Raw genomic sequence first — 19,509 nt, 5'->3', positions numbered from 1 at the left:
AAGAGTGATGAGCCAATTGTTTTCTAAAATTTGGTCTTGTGAATACCGATGTGAAATTCTGCGGTCGACATTTCGTGTAACTTGAGTTTATATAAATTGCGATAAATTCTCATTATGGATTATTTTCCTTGCGTGTCATTTTTACGGCGTTTCAATAATAAATATCCATAAATTTCCATTTTTCTCACTATTTATTTATGTTTTATCTTAGCCACTCCTTTCTCGTTTTGCTCGACCACTTTACTCGCAAACGTGCAAATCAGAATCGTCATAAATCAATTTTTCTCGTATCTATTGTTTGGAATTACACCCAAGTGTTGTCACCATTGATCGGCCTTTGGTAACACCCATTTAGTCGATATTTTCCCATTGTGCATTAATTAGCAATAGCGAAGTGAAATGGTGTAAACATGTCCATATTTTACATCAATCTCTTAAACAAAACACATAAATATTTAATATTAATGGTAATTACTCTTTATCGAGTCATTTTGAAAAAACGACATCTAAATCCAATAATATTTATTCTACAATTAGTTGAAAAGAGTAAAATCGCGGAGATGAAAAAGCCTCAAAATTGGATCAGTCGAGAAAAAGTTTCGCTTTATTAATGTCTCTACCTATTCATAAACGAGACAGAAAACTAGAAGATTCAGACTGTGACTGACAAACAAGCGTTTCGCTTATAAATAAACGCAAAAAGCACAGTCCCATGTTTATAGTCGGTGGAATAAATGAAACAATTCGTGCCTTTTCATATAATTTAGTCGTCTCGACTCTGAGTTGTCTTATTTTATTACAATATAATCAGCATTGCTGCAACGACCATAATCTGTCACTTTCCGCTCTCACAAAAACTTGCAACTAATTGAATCAAATCACAACTGGATCACTATTTAAATTTAGATTTGACGCATGAATAAATTAACACGGATCCAGGTGATGTTTGGAAAAAATCTCGTATTAATAAATCTACTTTAGGGCATGACTCAGTGTAAACAAATTACCCAAAGATCAGATAAAGCGTTGGTAGGCGTGCCCATCGATGTAACCTTCAATATTTCAAACAACATGTCAATCATTGAGAAGAGGACGTTTTTGATGTTTCCTCCGAATTAATCGAAAAGTAATTATTTTCCTGGACGGGAAAATCCAACACGAGTCGTCTTTCCTTTTGTAGACATCCGAAAAAATAGACGATACAAAAGAAAAGTTGCTGAAACAATACGAAGGCCAATCAATATCTTTGTTACAATCTTATTACAATTTAATGCTTAAGTAATTATGCTTGTTTTCTTAGTTAAGTTGGATTTATATTCGTTTTATTATTCATGTTGAAATTGTTTTGCCATAAAAGGTAGACAAGTACTCAAATAAAATATCACTCCAGACGTGTCATTTTTGATATCTCTATTTATCATAATCTCGTAACAGGAACTACAATCCCCAGACGGCACAATTCTTTCAGGCACACGTGGAACAATATTTGGTTTCAATTATCAATTTCAGATTGTTTCACAAACTCAACACTTACTTGATGAATCATTGTTTGAATCAATATCGCTGAAATTTTCTCTAATAAACAAATTCCGGGCGAATTTCATAAACACACGTCGCGCCATATTTCCTAGCTATACATGGCTAAGAAAATTTTTGACGAATTGTACGTAATTTCACCGAAATGGGAATAATATTTAAAATTTATGAATCGATCTAAAAGCTATAAATATTATGTCAGTTTCTGTATCGCCACCGATTTATATCGGGCATTATTACTCCAGCCACACACAAAAATAATATCGCTCATAATAACGCAATCGAATTTTATTTTAAACCTCGCTTTATTGAAACTAGCTATAAAATCTCCAAGGAGCAAGACTTTATTGGTCTTTTATGGATGGGACAACTACAACGCACACTTTATTTTATATGATTAAGTTAATATCGAAGCCTATCAAAACGCCCATCGCGGAATATGAGCGAATATAAAGGACCTCATTTCGTAAAAATTTCATTTAATTTATTTAAGTCCCGGGAAGAGTGTATGAATATAACATATTTCGTATCGTTCCACTTGAGCCAAGATCAAAAAACTGCGACTTTTTTTGCTTTGAATATACTTCGGGGTGGTAATACCGGTAAAATTAGTGAAACAAAGAAAAAGAAACTTGGTAACTTCCCTACCTTGGAAAGTTTCAAGAAAATCGACTTAGAAATAAACCAAGTGCGAGCTAGTGGTTAATTGATGAGTGCATTAGGTTGATGAAGAATATTAAAAAGGAATTTATTTAATGCAATAAAACTTGACGCACAATTAGTGACCAATGTGCGATGTACTTGAATTAAATCGATTGACGCTATTTTCCGGGAAGAAAATATGACGTGTTTCCTGTCTGATTAGCGAACTTGTAAAAAAAAGTAGGACCTGCTGGTCAAGTTATTCATTCCATCCGTAGAATGGCAAGTGTTATAGCAATATGAAAACGTATCCGGTGGACCAGCTGGTTCGATTTCACGCTTGTCTGCCTACTAGACGAGTATTTTTATAAACATACTTTGCAATGAAGTGGTACTAATAAAATACACGGGAGCTCGTCAATTCGGAGATGTTTGCCATTTCCATAAATTATTGCAAAGTCCTTCCTTTTGACGGGAAAAAAATACGAACGCTATTTTTGAGAAATAACGTAAATATTTATCACTGGAAAATTATTAACTGAAATTTGATCGAGACGGCAATTTCGTCATTTTAAAATTTATTCAATTGACGGATTTTTAGGTGGGCTCAACTTTGACCTGCAAATGTTGCGCATTTATTGAAATTTAAATTAATTTCAAACAGAAGTACACGCGATACACTGAAAGAATAAATTAAACGAAATATATTGCAGAGGATTATCCTCACGCTGTAATTGTATACTAACCAGGAATATTTCATGCCATGAGACGCAATAAAGATTTCACGGATTTAATATTCATACATTGATTTGTATGCTTGTTCTTATGTTTCTCACTTTAATTAATAGAATTCGTATAAGTGTTGACATGAAATATTACGACTTCCCGGAAGATGCATTTGCAATTTACAATGTTAGCTCGCAGATTTTCGTATCTACCTATTTTACATTTCAATATTATTAATTACGTACAGATTCTTTGAGGTGTGCTATCAAAGAGCGAGGAGTCCACTAATGAGCAAGGAGAAGAATTTTCAAAAATTTTCTGAGATTTTTTATTTTTGTTTAATGTAAACAATATATAAAAAATAAATAAAGTCACTATGAAGGTTTTAAAATTATATTTAATTTTTTAAATAATGAAAAAATAATTAAACAAATCATACATACCAGATGAACAGAAAATATGGAACTAAACGTTTTTTGCTTATTAAAATATTAATCTGTTGAAAGAACTAATTGATGAGTAATAAAGTACACTAGAAAAAATTGTTGTTTCTCAAAATTAGAATTTTTCGATTTTACGTTTTTAGTTTTGCTAAATTTTTAATTTTTTCTAATGGCAACTGACTATAAAACCTTTTTTACACAAACTATGATCTAAAGATTACATCTATTTACGTTTTATTCAAATTTTATCTAAAAAAATTCATATAAGTTGCTATTTAAAAAAAGTGCACAACTCAAAAACAAAACATTTTATTCTTAAAACACGATCACATTTTTATAGCATTTTAATTCTTAGTAAGTATTATTTTTTTGCGCGATTGAGCACTATTTCATTGTTTACCACGTCTGTTTCCAAGACAGTAAGTTGTATTTACTCGTTGCTATCCCAAACTCGTCGGTAAGTATTTTGTTTATTGTTGCTAAGTCGGTAAGCATTCAAAAATGTTTTAGAACGGCAAAATACTTTGCCGTTCTAGAACATTTTTTAGATATTTTATTAAAAAAAACTAACAAAAATCAATTGCGCAAAAAATGTCATAAATAAGCATCACGAACGTTAAGGACTTACCGATCTCACACAATAATTGGAGTCGTCGCTTCGATCCTTCTCCAAACAATTGTCTTCAATCGGTAAAATGTCCTTAGCGCTTTTGCTTAATATACTATTGAAAGCAAATAATAAAAAAAAAACTTTTGATTTCAAATTTTTTGTTTTTGTCTCAGATGAAAAATTCTCTAAAATATACAGGATGCGCCAAAACTCGCGCCCCAGAGATATATAAAGAAACATACCAGGAACATGGAAAAAATGTCTATATTTTTTGAAAATACAATTTTCAAACATGTTTTTCATGTTCTTGGTATCTTATTTTACTTGAAATTTTTCTCTGGGGTGCGAGTATATTCTTTTGTCTCAAATTATGGTATACAAATGTATATATATTATACAACTGTCTATCATAATTTGAGACAGAGGTAGTATTTTGGTATTTTACAGAAAAAAACAAAAACTTGAACATTACTAAATTGTTTTCTTTACATTTTTTAAGACAATACCAATAAAAAGTTCTGAAAACGCTTAAGCCTGTTACAATTTTGGTGTTACATTTAACAACCACCTGCCTTGAAATTAGACCTTAAGTTGTACCTCATTTGTAAATTTATATGGCATAAAAACATAAATAAAGTGAAAAAACGACATTACAAGTTAATCTAATTTCCTCAATCACCCTGTATGTTTCAATAAAATAAAGCAGTTATAATACATTATGCTGAAAAATAGCATATTTTCTATTACCTACCTTGTGATGTTTTTTTTAAGTTAGACTAGTAATTAATCCTGTCTTGAATTTTCAACGAGCAATGGGATTTTTTGACTTGTCTGCAATGAACGAGCAAAGAGAAACAAAGCAAACATTTCGTCTTTCTTTATTCATATTTTTTGTGAAAAACTCTCGTTCGAGTTATTACCAATTTCGCTTTGCCGACTAGACTTCCATTCATTACACCTCATTATTAAATTGTTAACTTTATCACTTTAATTATAGATGTTCTATCGCTGTGAACATGTTTGTATTTCATTTAAAACGAGCTCTTTGGTCTGAGTTTCAATGAAACATATATCATTTTCTAGTTAACTCTTGGCTTTTGACTTGATTAAATGTATTTTTATTAAATTAATTGAAATTCTGTCGACATAACATCATAATTTAGAAGTTTTGTATAGTATCCCATCTGCTCTTTCATTTTGTCGAGCCACACCTCTGTTTAATGGTCTGTGAAGTTTATTTTAACATTACAATAAAAGTACAGTTGACTAAATTTTTACAAAAATTTTGAACAATCAACAAGAGCCTCGAACTTTATCGGTTGCGGATAGTAAAAATAATTAATTGCAGAAATTCAATGGTGACAGTGTTTAGATAACAACAATTAAAATACACGCTGTCTGTATGTAAATATTTGAAAAATTTGTTTTCATGATGCGGTTGTAATGACAGCATTTCGCTGCGAAATAATGAAGCTCGAATCACATTTATGTCTTTTTGATTAATCAAAATCGATACTAACACATTATTACCAAAAACCGGTTTAGAACAAAGCATTTTGATAATTAAATAAAAAAGACTCACAAGATTGGGGATTTGATTAAAATAAAATTTGCAATTCAAATCCTATCAATTTCGGAGCAATAAATAAAATAATAAAGACATTACTGGTGACTTACTGAGATCGATTCTTCGGCAATAAATTATAGTTGACCCGGTCGGACTCGTTTGCAAATTTGAATATTCATCTTCCGGTAGATTATGGGTGTAATTAGAGAAACATTTATTCCAAAGTTTTCCAACATTTCATTAGAAAATTAAACATATTTTAAGCAAGTTAATCTAATTAACTAAGCTTGTACCCATAACAACAATAACACGAACGAGCTCGAAGAGGGTGAATTTATCTGATATTTCGCCACTTTATTCTAGCTCTACTTCGCCTTAAATTCATTATTCCGCCAGCTAAACATACAAGAACCAACAATAAATTTTTACAAATCACATTTTAATTTACTTGGTAATTGCCATGCTTGGGCTATTTTGACAATTGTGTTTAATGGAATTGGTTCAGTTGGGCATATATCTGCATTCCCTCGTATAAATTCATCTGAGATGCAGGAGAAACAACAATGGGGCTGACAGGCCAGTTGTCAAACTGCCTCTAAAGATATATCTCCACAAGGGCAAAGGTTGCAGGATTCGATCCATAATGGTAAATCTTAGTTGACCTTGTAACCACCAGGCGACCGTGTCTGAAGATAAGCAAGACGGATATTGGATTAGAATTGTCGCAAATTCGGACAGATTTACATAAACACAATGTTAATGTTTCAAGTTTCTTATTTGTGAAGCTTTACAAATTGCTTAACGAACGATGTGTCCGATTAATTAGTAAATCCAGTTTCAGGATGGCAAAACGTTCATTCTTCGCATTCTGGCTAATCAATGCGCGCATTTTTCTGACATTTATCTGCTTAGGGAATGTTGAAAATGTAACTTTTCTCAACGGATCACTATTAATTAGCGGAAGCTCGAGGCGGCTCGGAAATGCTTATCATATTTTCCTTCCAATTTTAAATAAATAATATTTAATTATTTTGTAGGAGTACAAAACAATAACAAAATATTAAAACATTTTAATATCGAATATGCAATTATTTTATGTACACATTTGGAATAATAACTCTAAATCATCAGCGATATCCTGTAATGCATAAATAAAATTTGTTTAATACTTCAATAAATTCGAATATTTATTCAAGCCATTATTCGATTTTTTTATCAGTTTTATTTATTTGTTAATAACGTTGTATATAATACGTTTATTTCTCGAGGTTTCTTTCGCAGTTAAAAGGTGATTTTATTGTACAGGAATGACAGCAATTCCTCCCACTATCACTATTATTTCGCACTAAAAATTCCCTGTTTTAACTAATGATTGATGAAGTTGTGCGGCTATTTTAATTTTAACCAGAATTTCAGCGAGATTTGACTCATCACGAGAAACATGAACACGCTTCGTTTGCACCGAAAACTCCAATTTTGTTTGTTAAACCCATCTTTTGCGATAAATTTTGAAGCAATTAAAACATTTTTCGGATGTTTCAACAGCAAAAACTCAAAATTACGATTTAAACGCCGGGAAAATCCGCTACTGGAAACCCGTCATTATTCGAATTAAATTTTTGCACGGTAATCAAGAGTGGAATTGTCAGAGCGGATGATTCAAGTTTTTGACTTTTTATCAAACTGTCAAGACAGTATTTGACAATGTTTTTACGTTTCTACTTCGTGGTTTGGGTGTCTTTTGGTTTGATCAGTTTATTGTACCGGAAAACAGCTTTGGTCGCTTGCATTCCTACTCTTAATGGTGAGTTTGGCAAATAGCATTTATTTTCGGACCTAACCCCGAAGAAAAACCCCATCTCTAATTTTGGAATACCTACAAAAAAGATAACTTATATCAAGTTTTACAAAAATATTTTACGTAGAGTTGAATTTTGAACAAACATTTTTTGTTCTTTTTTGGTAATTTTGCAAGTTAAAATTCTTTCAGCATTATTAGTAAGTGGTAATAATAGAATTATAGATTTTCCTACTTTGATAAACAGAGGGCATTGCTCCATTGATTGATACAATTTTTATGCCCTTTTTTATTATGATGGGTTTTAAGCAGAAACATCACAATCATAACATTGTATTTAAAAATACCATTCTAATTTATTTATTTTATTCTTTTTTAAGTAAGCTTTTAGTTTTCACAATACTTAATTTCATATACTTATTCTGTATTCACGAAGTGTTGCCGCTAAGCAATATAAAGAAGCCGAGGGTGACAGGTACCAGTGCACCCAAAACATTTCGCCCTCGATTTGGGTTGGGTGACGACACTTCTTTATGCGAAAAATATTCTCATACATAATTATTATTAGCCGTAGGATATTAGGTCCATGTATCGTATTTTTATTATTTCATTTTATAAAACGAATATTTGTTAAATATTTTTAAATAAATTTTAAAATTTGAGTCTTTACATTTTTGTTGTCACTGATCCGGAATTCTGCTTCTCATTTGAAAGTTTTACCTCACTATCTTCCTCTTACTCCGACAACATACAGTGACATGGAAAAACAAGGATAGACATATTGAGTAGGTACCGAAAACCCTCGATTTTCACAACAAAAGAAACAGGCACGAGCGTTCGGTTTGAAGGTGATTATGAAGATTTACAAGGGGTACGGTTTATGGCTTAGCGGCAACACCAGCGTGAATACTGTATACCTAGTTTATCATTAATTTTATTATTTTAATTTTTACATTCATTTTTAAACGAAATGAAACTAAATAATTTCAAAAACTACTAGTGACTAAAATTAAAAAATAAAGGTTTTCGGTCCCGGGAGAAATGTTCTTTTATCTTCATGGCCTGCTGTTTCTTTTAAAATTAATCAAGAAAATTGCCTGAAATTACGTATTTTGAGTAATTTTGCTTTGATGGGCATTTTCCCATGTTTTTTGTTGTAAACGAGCTCGTCATGGTTTGTCTTAATGTATACAAATTACATTTGCATTTCTATCACGCGGCCATGATTATTGCAAGCATCTTTAAGCTGCATTTAATGAGAATTTATCTTAAGGCAAACTAGAAACTCGTATAGGTGACAATCATTGCCGTTCAAACAACTTTTCACTTTGATTTGCTAAGAGTGTGCGTATAAAGTAATGTCTGCCAAGCGTTCGACCAATGAAAATCGAGTTTCCACCAACATTCCCGGAAATTACGACTTATTATTGCTCTAATCACCACGCGGTAAATAAATTAGCCGTTCTCCTGTCTTGGAAACGTGCCGCCGCCCAAACGAATGCATAACTAATCAAGACATTACAATATTTTATTTAATTGCGTACTTGACGATTTTATTTTTTATTAAAGGTCGCTACACGAGGGACATTGATAATTTTAAATTGACTGTCCCTTTTAAAACATCACGCGGTGGTGAGTTCTCAACATTCAAAATTCCTTCTTACTACAAACAAAATTTCAACAAGAAACGACGAAAACGATCACTGGATGATCCAGAACTCATCCAGTATGTTGTAAATTTAGATGGCAAACAATATCAAGCACAACTCTGGCCTAACCATAATCTAATCTCACCGGATGCAATTTTCGAAAAGCGTAGACCCAAATTAAGTGTCCAGGAACGAAAAATTAGAAAAATCGACAATGATAAAATGTGCCACTACACGGGTAATATTAAAGGAGAAGAAGGATCAAAAGTTGCACTTTCAACTTGTGACGGTTTGGTACGTGCGAAAAAACATTATTTTGCGCCAGGTTTGGTATTAATCAGAGTGTTCTAGGCAGGTTACATTACAATCCGCGAAAAGCGCTATTTTATAGAGCCGGTCCAGGAACATGTCCCCAATGGAAATGGTCAACACCTTCATATTGTCTATGAGAGGTATCCCCAAGAAAACGACCTAAAAACGAGCAAATGTGGGACTTCCACAAATTGGGAAGAAGCCTGGAAGAAGCGTTTTTTCGAAAAATATCGTCGAGGCGAATTCGAGAAAAGAAGCTCTGAAAGTCTGCATCGCTACTTAGAGACGATGGTTGTTTGCGACAAGAAATTCCTCGAGTTTCACAAGAACATCGATCAGGAAACTTATGTTCTGACAGTTATGAATATGGTAGTGCTTTTTGAGTTATACGAGATAAAGATCTTTAATTATTGTTACTAAACGATGAGATAGGATCGCTATTATGTCAAAAAGGATGAGGGAAATCTTAATCAGAGAGAGACCGTGTGTTGTGATAAATCGGTGGGTAGTTAATTAAACCGGAAAGAGTGATTCGTCCAATTTATAATATTTATCAATTGAGGGTAAATAACCGACACGTTTATTGCGGCTTGGATTTAATAAAAATTAATTCAATTTATTCACAGTTGAATCGTAATTATACCAAAAGTTGGTTTAGGTTTCTTTAAAAGACTTCCTCTCAGGTTTCAGTTCCCACGCAAAGAATTCCAAACTTTGATTAAACAAAATATCAATTTAAAGAAATATTCCAGGAGCTTTTGTAAGCGTGTTTATTTGTTTTGAACGATGAAAAAATAATTTTCGCTTTGATTGAGCTACTGATAAAATTTGTGGTAATACATGTGTTGAAATAAGTAATCTGAAACTGTTGACAGGGCTGTCGAGTTTGCTATCTAACCAATGAACAATCATCTCTGAAAATTATTTATTCACCACCTTTTAAAGCGACAGGTTGATAATTGGCTTGTCGAGTAACAAGAAACCATGTTTGTTGAAGTAGAGGAGAATAAGTAAAGATTTTACGGGAGTCTGCTATTAAGAATCCAATTTAAGAAAGCTGACTTAGCGTTAAACTAATCTTATTCATTTTGGAAATGAGAGAGTTTTTCCTTTTGTGTTTAAAAATTTTTCGTCGCTTATGTGCACGTCAAGTTCCGGTTCCGGTTCAGGAAATGAAGATTTTAATCAGATTATTGTTATTACGAAAATAACAATTCGCGTGCGACCGATCACGAGTTGTTTATTCAGATCGTTGCGAAAATTAGTGCGGGTACTAGAATATAAAAGCAGTATCTGATTACTCCGATACGATTTATTACCAGGTTATTTAAATTTTTACTTTGGCGTAAAATGCCTCCGATCTTGATAAAATATTATTAATAGCTGCAATATCGGTGGAAATAATAAAGTGCTAGCAGTAATGCGATACCTTTAAATTTTATCACATTCGTTATCATGTAGGTGGCCGATTTTTACCACGATTCCAGTAGTGGGAACATGATGGACGTGGTCGTGGTAAGGATTATGTATCTTGATAAAGAAGAGGAAGAAATCGATTTGGTCATTAATCCCAATGCTGATGACACTTTAGCCAGTTTTTGCAAGTGGCAGCAGAAAATTAATCCCAAGGATTTGGATAATCCCAACCATCATGATATCGCAGTGCTGTTGACCAGGTAATCACAACATGTCTCCGTCTTACGATCACAGATTGTAAATAACTGAAATAGATTGTAATTAATTTTTATCAGATGGAATCTCACGCAACGATCTCAACAGCGCAATTTATTTCACACAATTAGTTTCTTACTAAGCTAATAAAACAACAATAACACGCTGATTAAAGATTTCGTATCTGGAAGAACATATTTTTTCTACGACCTCAACAGAAAGTAGGTTTTCCACTCTAATTCCAGAAAGAAAAGTGGCTAATTATCATTCTGGGAGGAAAATACTTTATCTCCCTAAGATGTAAAAATTTTCCTTGCTCATCTGTCATTATTATAACACATTATTTATGTAACCTCTCAAGGAAATAAAAATTTTACCTTCGTAAAACATGCTGCCAGATTTAATGGCAAAACTGGGATATTAAGAGAAATTGCATAGTTTGAAGTTTTTCTTGCTGGATCGTAGGAAAAAGTATACAGGGTGTCAATTTTAAAACTTGCAATTGCCAATATCTCTAGAACTAAAAAAGTTATTGATAATCACTCAAAACCGTTTCGGTACTTTTTAGGGGGAATCAAAATGGCTTGATAAGTGACGCTCCTACACCCACCCATCCTTCAAGCGCTTTTCAAAAATGTCATACAACAATTATTCAAAAACGAAGACGTTAAATTTTCATTTTTTTTACTATATTCAAGGGTGGGGTGGAGGTGTGCCACTTATCATGTCATTTTAATTCCCCCTAGGGACCAGCAAAACGGTTTTGAGTGATTATTAATAACTTTTTCAGTTGAGAGAAATTGCCGATTGCAAGTTTTAAAATTGACACAGTGTATGTGAGGAAAGTGTTTTTTTCTTCTAATACCGTCGACAAGTCTCGAGAAGAAACTTCCACCTGTGTGTATTTATTTGTAATACAAATAACTATTTCCTACGACTCTAACAGAAAGTGGGAGGAAAAGATATACTTTCCTTTCTGGTAATACAAATTACGATTTCCTATGATCTTAACAGAAAGTCTCAATTTTGTGTTTCTTCTTCTTGAAATATGTTAACCTGATTTTGTGAAAGATGGTAAACAGGACAAAAGGAAATACAACGACGATTTTAATGGTTTTTATTTCCCTTTGGCCTGTATACCATCTTCCACGAAATCAGCTTAACAGAAAGTAAGTTTTGTCAACCTAATTTCAAAAAGGAAAGTAGTCAATTACCTTCTAGGGAAATATAAATTTTATCCCATAGAAATGGAAAAATATGCTGCTAGATTTAATGGCGAAACTGGGATATCAAAAAAAATTGTTAGTTTTAATTTTTTTTTTTTTGGTAAGTCCTAAGAAAAATTTTATGGATTACTTTTCCATCTGAGGGAGGAAAAGATACACTTTTGCCCTTGCAATACAAATCACTATAATATGCTAGTTACTTAGAGATTAAATCCTTCACTATAAAGTTGTCTTAACTTTTAACTTCAGAAAAATTTTAGGACTGCAAGAATCTAGAATTTGAATGCTTCATTCGCTAAAGATTTACAATAAAATCGTTATTTTTGTGAAATTTTAAATGCCAACGAAAATTTTTAGTGTGAAGCTATAAAAAATGTAAAATTGGTTGATTTTTTATTACATTTCGAGTTTGTCATTATCGAAAAACTTAAGTAAAAATTTATGATTGAAATTGTTAACATGACAGTTTTTTTATTTCTTTGATCCACACATGGCATTGACATGGCACATCTCGAAATTGAGTTCTTTCTGGTAAAATTGGCTTTGTATGTACTTGTATCCGTAAAACTCGACTGAAATCAGTCGTTGAAGTTAATTGAAGTCGTCCCAAATTGGCAACAATTCTAAAAAAATCGTGCAAATTTTTTCTCCGTCTGGAGATTCGGCTCCGAGTCGATATAACGGCGCCTTAATTCGTTATTAGTGTCATATTGGAAGTTCGCCGTTTCAATTAAGGCTTGTCATAGCGCTTCCAATTACGTCCGGAGTGGTCTCCGAGATGGTCGGCAATAAGTGTCACGAGATCTGGACGCCGGCTTTTTTATTATGTTGTAACGGCCGAAGGAATCACGAAGATGGGGGACATTCCGGCAGTGGCGCGTTTTTCATATCTGCCCCCCCTATAAAAAGTCATAAAGTATCTTCAATATAAAGCAAAAAAAAGCAGGAGTTTGGGGCGCACGAGCCAGACGAGATAGTAAAGTTTTTATTGTTATTAGGTACGATATATGTGCAGACAATATGTCAAACTGTGGCCTCATGGGATTGGCGTACGTGGCCAGCGCATGCAGCGGAAACGAACCTTGTGCCATCAACGAAGACGGAGGACTTGTCCTGGGAATTGTCGTCGCCCATGAGATGGGACACGTGTACGTGTTTATTGCATTTTTAAGGACGACTGAGAGGTTGAGAAATTCAAAAATTGGCTTTTCAGGATGGGGTGCGCTCATGATAAAGAAGGAGAGTCCTCTTGTCCAGCTCAGGACGAAGATAAGTCCTTTTTCGTTATGGCTCCTTATGTGCACTTGTATACCACTCGATGGTCCACTTGCAGTCGGGGTTTTATTACTTCCCTATTCGAGTGAGTTTTATTCTTTATTTTATTGCTTTTTAAGGTTTTCTCAAGTTTTGTTCTCTTTAAATTTTGCCAAAACTTAGTTTATAGAAGTTGATTACACATACTGTACAATTTAGCTTAATTTAACCCTTTTAATTGTGTTCATTATCCTGAAACTGTTTTCCTGTACTATATAATGCTATAATTAATGAAATTGTACGAGAGTAATAATAGAGGCTTGTCTCAACAGATATGAATAGTATAAGCACAAAATTCTTGGACCTCAATTAAGCCACACGAAATAATAACCCTGAGTTTCTTCACCTTTGAACTCTGATTTTATCAAATTTTTAAGGCAATGGAAAATATCGACTTACGAGATAGTTCAGGGAACTAGGACACCACTATTAAAATGTAATGTCAATCAATTTGTTTGATGTTAACAGGTTTATCAAAAGTAATAATAATTGCATGATTTGCTAATAACTAAAAAGTGTGATAAATGGTTAATTTTAGAAAAATAGATCATTTCTCTACATTGTAATTACTTTAGTTTGTTAACATAGAAAAAAATAAAATTGGCTTTCCAGAAACAAAAAAAGTAATTTTTTTAATGATCGATTTAAAAAAAAAATTTTTGAAGCCCGGATCGCTCCGGTAATATATTTCACGTTGCAAGTCATAAATATCGACGCAAGAGAGCTTCCAACAATCGATTGAAATATAACTATTGATCGGAATGCTTTGATAGTTAAATTATGATACAGGAAAACAATGGAAAATTTATTGAAGTGTTATTCAAGTGTTAATGAAAAATTTTCCAAAAAAATAAAAACAACACTAGATTAGCATTATTCAATATTCAGAAAACTTTTCCTTGCTTCGTTTATTTATTATTTTAAGTTTTTTCGTAACCTTATCTTTATTTAACAGGGAATGAGTTGTAAAATTATCAATGCAGATTGCATGTCATATTTTGTAAAAATTCTTTTTGACAGAAGATACTTTAATAAGTTGTTTGCAATAGGTCAAGCTGTATAATTTACTGTTGCCCCCGACACACTTATTTTGCGTTAAAAATTAATATTAAGCTTCGGTAGTTCTTAATTGTATGAATTAATTTTCGTCGTGTAGCGACAGTGTTAATTTTAATTGATATCGAAGTTCGTATTAATTTAAGTTATCGCGTCTATGTGTAAATTGAAGACCTTAAAGGTGTTGCGGTATAATTGCGCAATTAAACTCTACAGATTTTATTGAGTAAATAAAGTTGAGCTTTATATCGTTTCGACGCAATTTACAAATTAATCACAAAGTATAAGGCGGTGAATTGTCGAGCATCAATCATTGAGGGAGAAAAGGTGCTTTTAAGAGTTTTTCAAAAAAATATTAAATACTCCACGCCGGTGGATAAAGGATCATTCCCCTCGGATTTAAAACGGCGATTTCGGCCAAAGTTGTTTTAAGCCTCTTCTGATCCAATTTACACAGCTTGTTTGAGGGTAAGTCCCATTTCCTCGGGTTCTTCTCACTGTAGTCGAATTTAAGATTAAGTATACAAACATAGAAGCAATTTAAAATCGAGTTTTTATTCAGATTATCAGGCCAAGCGTACAATTAAAACCAAACTATTTTCCCCAGAAATGGTTTAGGGGATTGTCTCAACGACGAACCTCAAATATCTCTCTACAAGGACAAGGAGGTCCTTCCTGGCGTCATCTACGACGCCGAACAGCAGTGCAAGATGTGGATGCCCAACTCTACTCTTTGCGGCTTCGGCCAGGAGAACATTTGCGAAATCCTCTTGTGCGAGAGCAAACCCGAGGAGTGCCAAACCAAGGAAGAACCGGCGGCAGACGGGACCAAATGCGGCGAAAACAAGGTCTTTATTACGCCACTTCAGCGAGAGTGAAAAAGGTTTTTAGTGGTGTTACAGGAAGAAGTGTGTTCAGATGGGCCAACGTCCCCAGGCGATAAACGGCGGTTGGGGTAAATGGAGCTCGTTTTCGGAGTGTTCGAGGAGTTGCGGCGGCGGCGTTCAGATAGCGACCAGAGAATGCGATAACCCGGTGCCCCAACACCGAGGCCGTTATTGTATAGGCGAGCGGAAAAAAATTAAAATTTGCAACATGGACGTGAGTCTTCTTCGATAAATCGTAAGCGATTTTTTGAACGATATCAGTTGAAAATCTAGCCGTGTCCTCCGGGATCGCCATCGTTTAGAGAAATGCAATGCCAGGAACACAACAAGATACCGTTTCAAGATAAATTGCACCAGTGGAAGGCGTTCTTCAAAGAAGGTAAGACCCAAAGTGCAAAAGAGATTATTTTGCGTATCAAGGCTTGAAGCCCGAGTTTGCACTTGAACAAATTAAGAAGACTATAAGCCCTATGTATACCGGTTTAATTAAACGCCCGTTTTCGTTATTTCCACGCCAGAAACGAAGGAAATTTTTCGATTATAAATCCAGCTTTTATTTTAAAAACGAAATTTTTTTGATCATTGATCATTCTCGTCTGTATTAATATTTGTAACTCATGTTAATTGGAGTTTGCTGTCCCTTATAATCCCGGTGTTAGGAAACAAGACATATTTCGGATTAGCTCTCCATTACTTCATCGTTGATTTGATGGTTTGCGTTGACTGCAAATTATGAAATAAACAAAAGGTGTTCAATAAATCCTGTCAAAGCCGATATATTTGACGTTTCCGCGCGGATTCTTTTTATTTTTTGCACGGTTCGAGGTTTACATAAAGCTTTTGTAAGGAAAAGCGTTGTTGAATTTAAATTCGGTCGTAGACATGCACTTAATCCTGCATTAAATCCGACTTTTCTAAGATCCAACGCTTGTGATAAGACAAGAGCGTAATTTAAGGAAAAAAAGAAAGGATAAAATAACGTGTAGTCATTTTAATAAACTTGAAAAAATTGTATTATGCAAATTCCTCTTTTTAATGATGCTATGTGTAAACATGAAAAGCAAATTGTTGAAACTGTATATTCATTCCTGGCGTAATTGCATACTTTAGAAGAATGATAAATAAACAATAATTGCTTACAATGTTGCGGCTTGTAGCTCGAAGAAGAAATACATAAATCGATATGACTACTGGGAGAATCAACAAGAACTGGTTAAAACACTCGACACCAACTCAAACTAATATCATTAATTTTAATTCTAGAGGAGCCTTGCGTTTTATATTGTCTGAACGAGAATCGAGTTTTTGCAAAATTGGAACCGAGAGCTAAAGACGGAACAAAATGTAAACCCGGAACTCACAATATGTGTATCAGTGGAGTTTGCAAGGTTGGTTATTGGCAATTTGAACTTTTATTTAACAAAATTAGTAAAACAGAAAGTTGGGTGTGATGGAGAAGTTGATTCGGAAGCCGTTGAGGACATTTGTGGTATTTGTAACGGCGATGGGACTCAATGTAAAATAGTTGACGAGACTTACACAGCCACCGGTGGTCGCAGTAAGTCGCTCAACATTTTAAAAAAATTTCAAATTAAGATTTTTGTTAAGATTATGTAAAAGTGGCTGTGGTTCCCGTCGGCAGTCGCAACCTCCTCTTCGAAGAGTTGGCACCTGCTGTAAACACCCTGGCAGTGAGCGACACAACCGAACAGAGATTTTTCCTCAACGGTGGAAAGTGAGATTTGGAGAAAATAAATCTTTGGTGAGATACAAATAACGTCGTAATTTTTGCAGTCGTGAAGAAAGGGACGGTAACAAAATGTTTGGCGAAACCGAAGGGATTTACACGCATGCGGATCAAAGAGAAAAGCTGTTCATACACGGCCCTCTAACCGAGGATATAGTTCTTTTCGTAAGTGCGATAATCGATTTCTTTTGTTGCCTCTATCAGGCGAGAACACCATCAAGATAAACAACGCATCTAAACAGCCACAAGTTTGACCAATTTGGCCGATAATCCGCTAGTAAATCTTCGAACCGATCAATAATTGCAGCGTTTTTTTCTTTTTGCAATGTTTGGAGGCTCTTTACTGCCGAAGCTTTGCATGTGATAGTCTGTGTACGAGGGTTGAGATGAATATACTCCCCACGTGCTCGTGAAAAGTTCATACATAATTTATTTTCAAAGCTACTTAGCACCCGCATCGCATCCTTTGCCGCCACTAATCCGGATATTCCTCGCTTATTTGCTTAATTGCCTGCATAGCGTCAGATCGATCCACTGAAATTCGTCGTAGGTGGTTTTTTACAGCAATACGAATCCTGGATACCACTATAAGTATGCCGAACCGTCCTTGGACACGTCTTACGTCCCCAAATATCACTGGGAACAAGCCGACTGGGAGGAATGCTCGGCGAAATGCGGAGGAGGAACCCAAGCAGCCAAATGGGTTTGCGTGGAGGAGAAAGCGGGAAAAGTCAGCGACTCCTTCTGTGAGTCCCAAGGAAGCCACCCGGGAGAGACGAGGGACTGCAACGCACAGCCCTGCACCACAAAGTAACTTTTTAACCTTAAAAAAATACATCTAATACAAATTTTGCAAAAAATAACAAAAACAAATGAGAGAAAATGAAAATTTTACTTATAATTTTTGTTAAATAAAGAGGTCAGGTGTGTATTTGAGGTTTTTCCAGATGGAAGGTGGGTAAATGGGGCAAGTGTCACGCTTGCAAGTTCAAGTCCGGCGTCCGGATGCGCGAGGTGGAATGTGTCCGGGAATCGCCTCATCCAGGTGCTGATGACATTCTCGTCGAAGATGCGGAATGCAAGGAGGCGAAACCCGGAACTCGGGAGTTATGCAATTCGCACAAAAAGTGCAAAAGTAAGAGATTCACCGACGGTTTGCCGGACGAATTGATGGAGGATGTTTGGAAGCAAATTCATTACGGAAGGTACACACGAGAGGACAAAGTAAACAGTAAAAGTGAGGGCGAGAAAAATGCTTGTGAAGAGTCGGGAAAAACATCAAAACCGGTAAAACTTAATGTGGGGCAAATAGTAAAAGATAGGATTCCTCCTACTGAGATTAAAGTGATAGAGGTGCCATTAAAACAATCTCATCTGTCCCTCAATTTATCAGACACGGCGTTTGAAACGATGGGAGATCAAGTGGGAGATAGCATAGATACATCTAAGGCTAGAATTGCCACAGGTAAGGATGCTGTCAAGATGTTGAAAGATTTGCAAAACGGGCAAGAGTGTAAAGAGGAGAAGAAGGAAGAGAAGGAGACTTAGTTTTGTATATTTTTAAGTTTTGCTTTAATAAAAGTTTTTGAGTGAGAAGTTTTGTGTGATGTTTGCAGGAAATGTAATTCGAATGAACCTTTCTTAGAGCATCCAAATCGGAGATCCCTGTTGATTGGTTTGAGCGTAAAGATCATGGACCCGAGCACATTCAGCATTCATAAAGCGTCCCTCTAATCAAATCTACCCGGTCAAAGATTAATTTGATGTAAAAACAGCCAACCTGCTCTTTGATACACAAATAAGAAAATTCCACTTAATCAATAGCGAAGCGCAATATCGATCAGAGGTCTTTCATCGCTGTTTAATAAAGTAGAAACGCTAATGTTTGTCGATAATGAGTTTGGGAGCTTATTTTGTGTTTGCAAATTTGGTGATAATTATTCTCCAAGGTACGTAAAATGTGAACGAAAGGTTGGGTCAACAGGTTGGAAAGAAAAACCGTGTCGCTGAAAAGGTGAACAACCCCGAATGGATCGTTCGTTGCAAATCGAACGAACCGTGTAGCGTTACTGATTCTCAAATTGTTTTATCATTTTTTAAACTGGAATCTTTTATTCTAATTGAGACCGAATTCGGGCGATTTTTACCTCGCATTCTGCAGGGAGGAACATAACAAGCGACACGTTAGTAGGGCGATGTAAATGCCGGATTTAGAGGGGTATATTTCACTCGGATGCTGCATACGTGATAGTGCCCGGATTCCAGCCTGCTGCAGTGCAGCTCCTCCGGGAATCACCGAGATTATCGCAGACTGCTCCCATTCAA

General features: G+C 34.7%; 1 protein-coding gene across 2 annotated transcripts; it reads left to right on the top strand.

The window, feature by feature from the left end:
• Window positions 1-7,208: 7,208 nt before the first annotated feature.
• On the top strand, window positions 7,209-18,757 carry LOC123007512 (A disintegrin and metalloproteinase with thrombospondin motifs 7-like). 2 transcript variants are annotated; one of them, XM_044402859.1, is made up of 16 exons: window positions 7,209-7,328; window positions 8,892-8,954; window positions 9,066-9,265; window positions 9,323-9,652; window positions 10,745-10,959; window positions 13,179-13,328; window positions 13,394-13,540; window positions 15,158-15,398; window positions 15,442-15,651; window positions 15,711-15,816; window positions 16,701-16,825; window positions 16,875-16,995; window positions 17,046-17,172; window positions 17,232-17,349; window positions 17,735-17,994; window positions 18,132-18,757. In XM_044402859.1, the coding sequence occupies exons 1-16, from the start codon at window positions 7,229-7,231 to the stop codon at window positions 18,730-18,732; spliced, it is 3,114 nt and encodes a 1,037-aa protein (XP_044258794.1). In that variant the 5' UTR covers window positions 7,209-7,228; the 3' UTR covers window positions 18,733-18,757. The 2 variants fall into 2 exon arrangements, with proteins under 2 accessions (XP_044258794.1, XP_044258792.1); XM_044402857.1 differs by having other exon boundaries at window positions 8,892-9,265.
• Window positions 18,758-19,509: the final 752 nt, after the last annotated feature.

The sequence above is a fragment of the Tribolium madens genome, unplaced genomic scaffold, assembly GCF_015345945.1.
Source record: "Tribolium madens isolate multiple individuals breed KSU strain unplaced genomic scaffold, Tmad_KSU_1.1 Scaffold_3;HRSCAF=73;Tcas5.2_LG2, whole genome shotgun sequence".
NCBI lineage: Eukaryota > Metazoa > Arthropoda > Insecta > Coleoptera > Tenebrionidae > Tribolium > Tribolium madens.
This window is presented reverse-complemented; position numbering and strand designations above follow the sequence as displayed.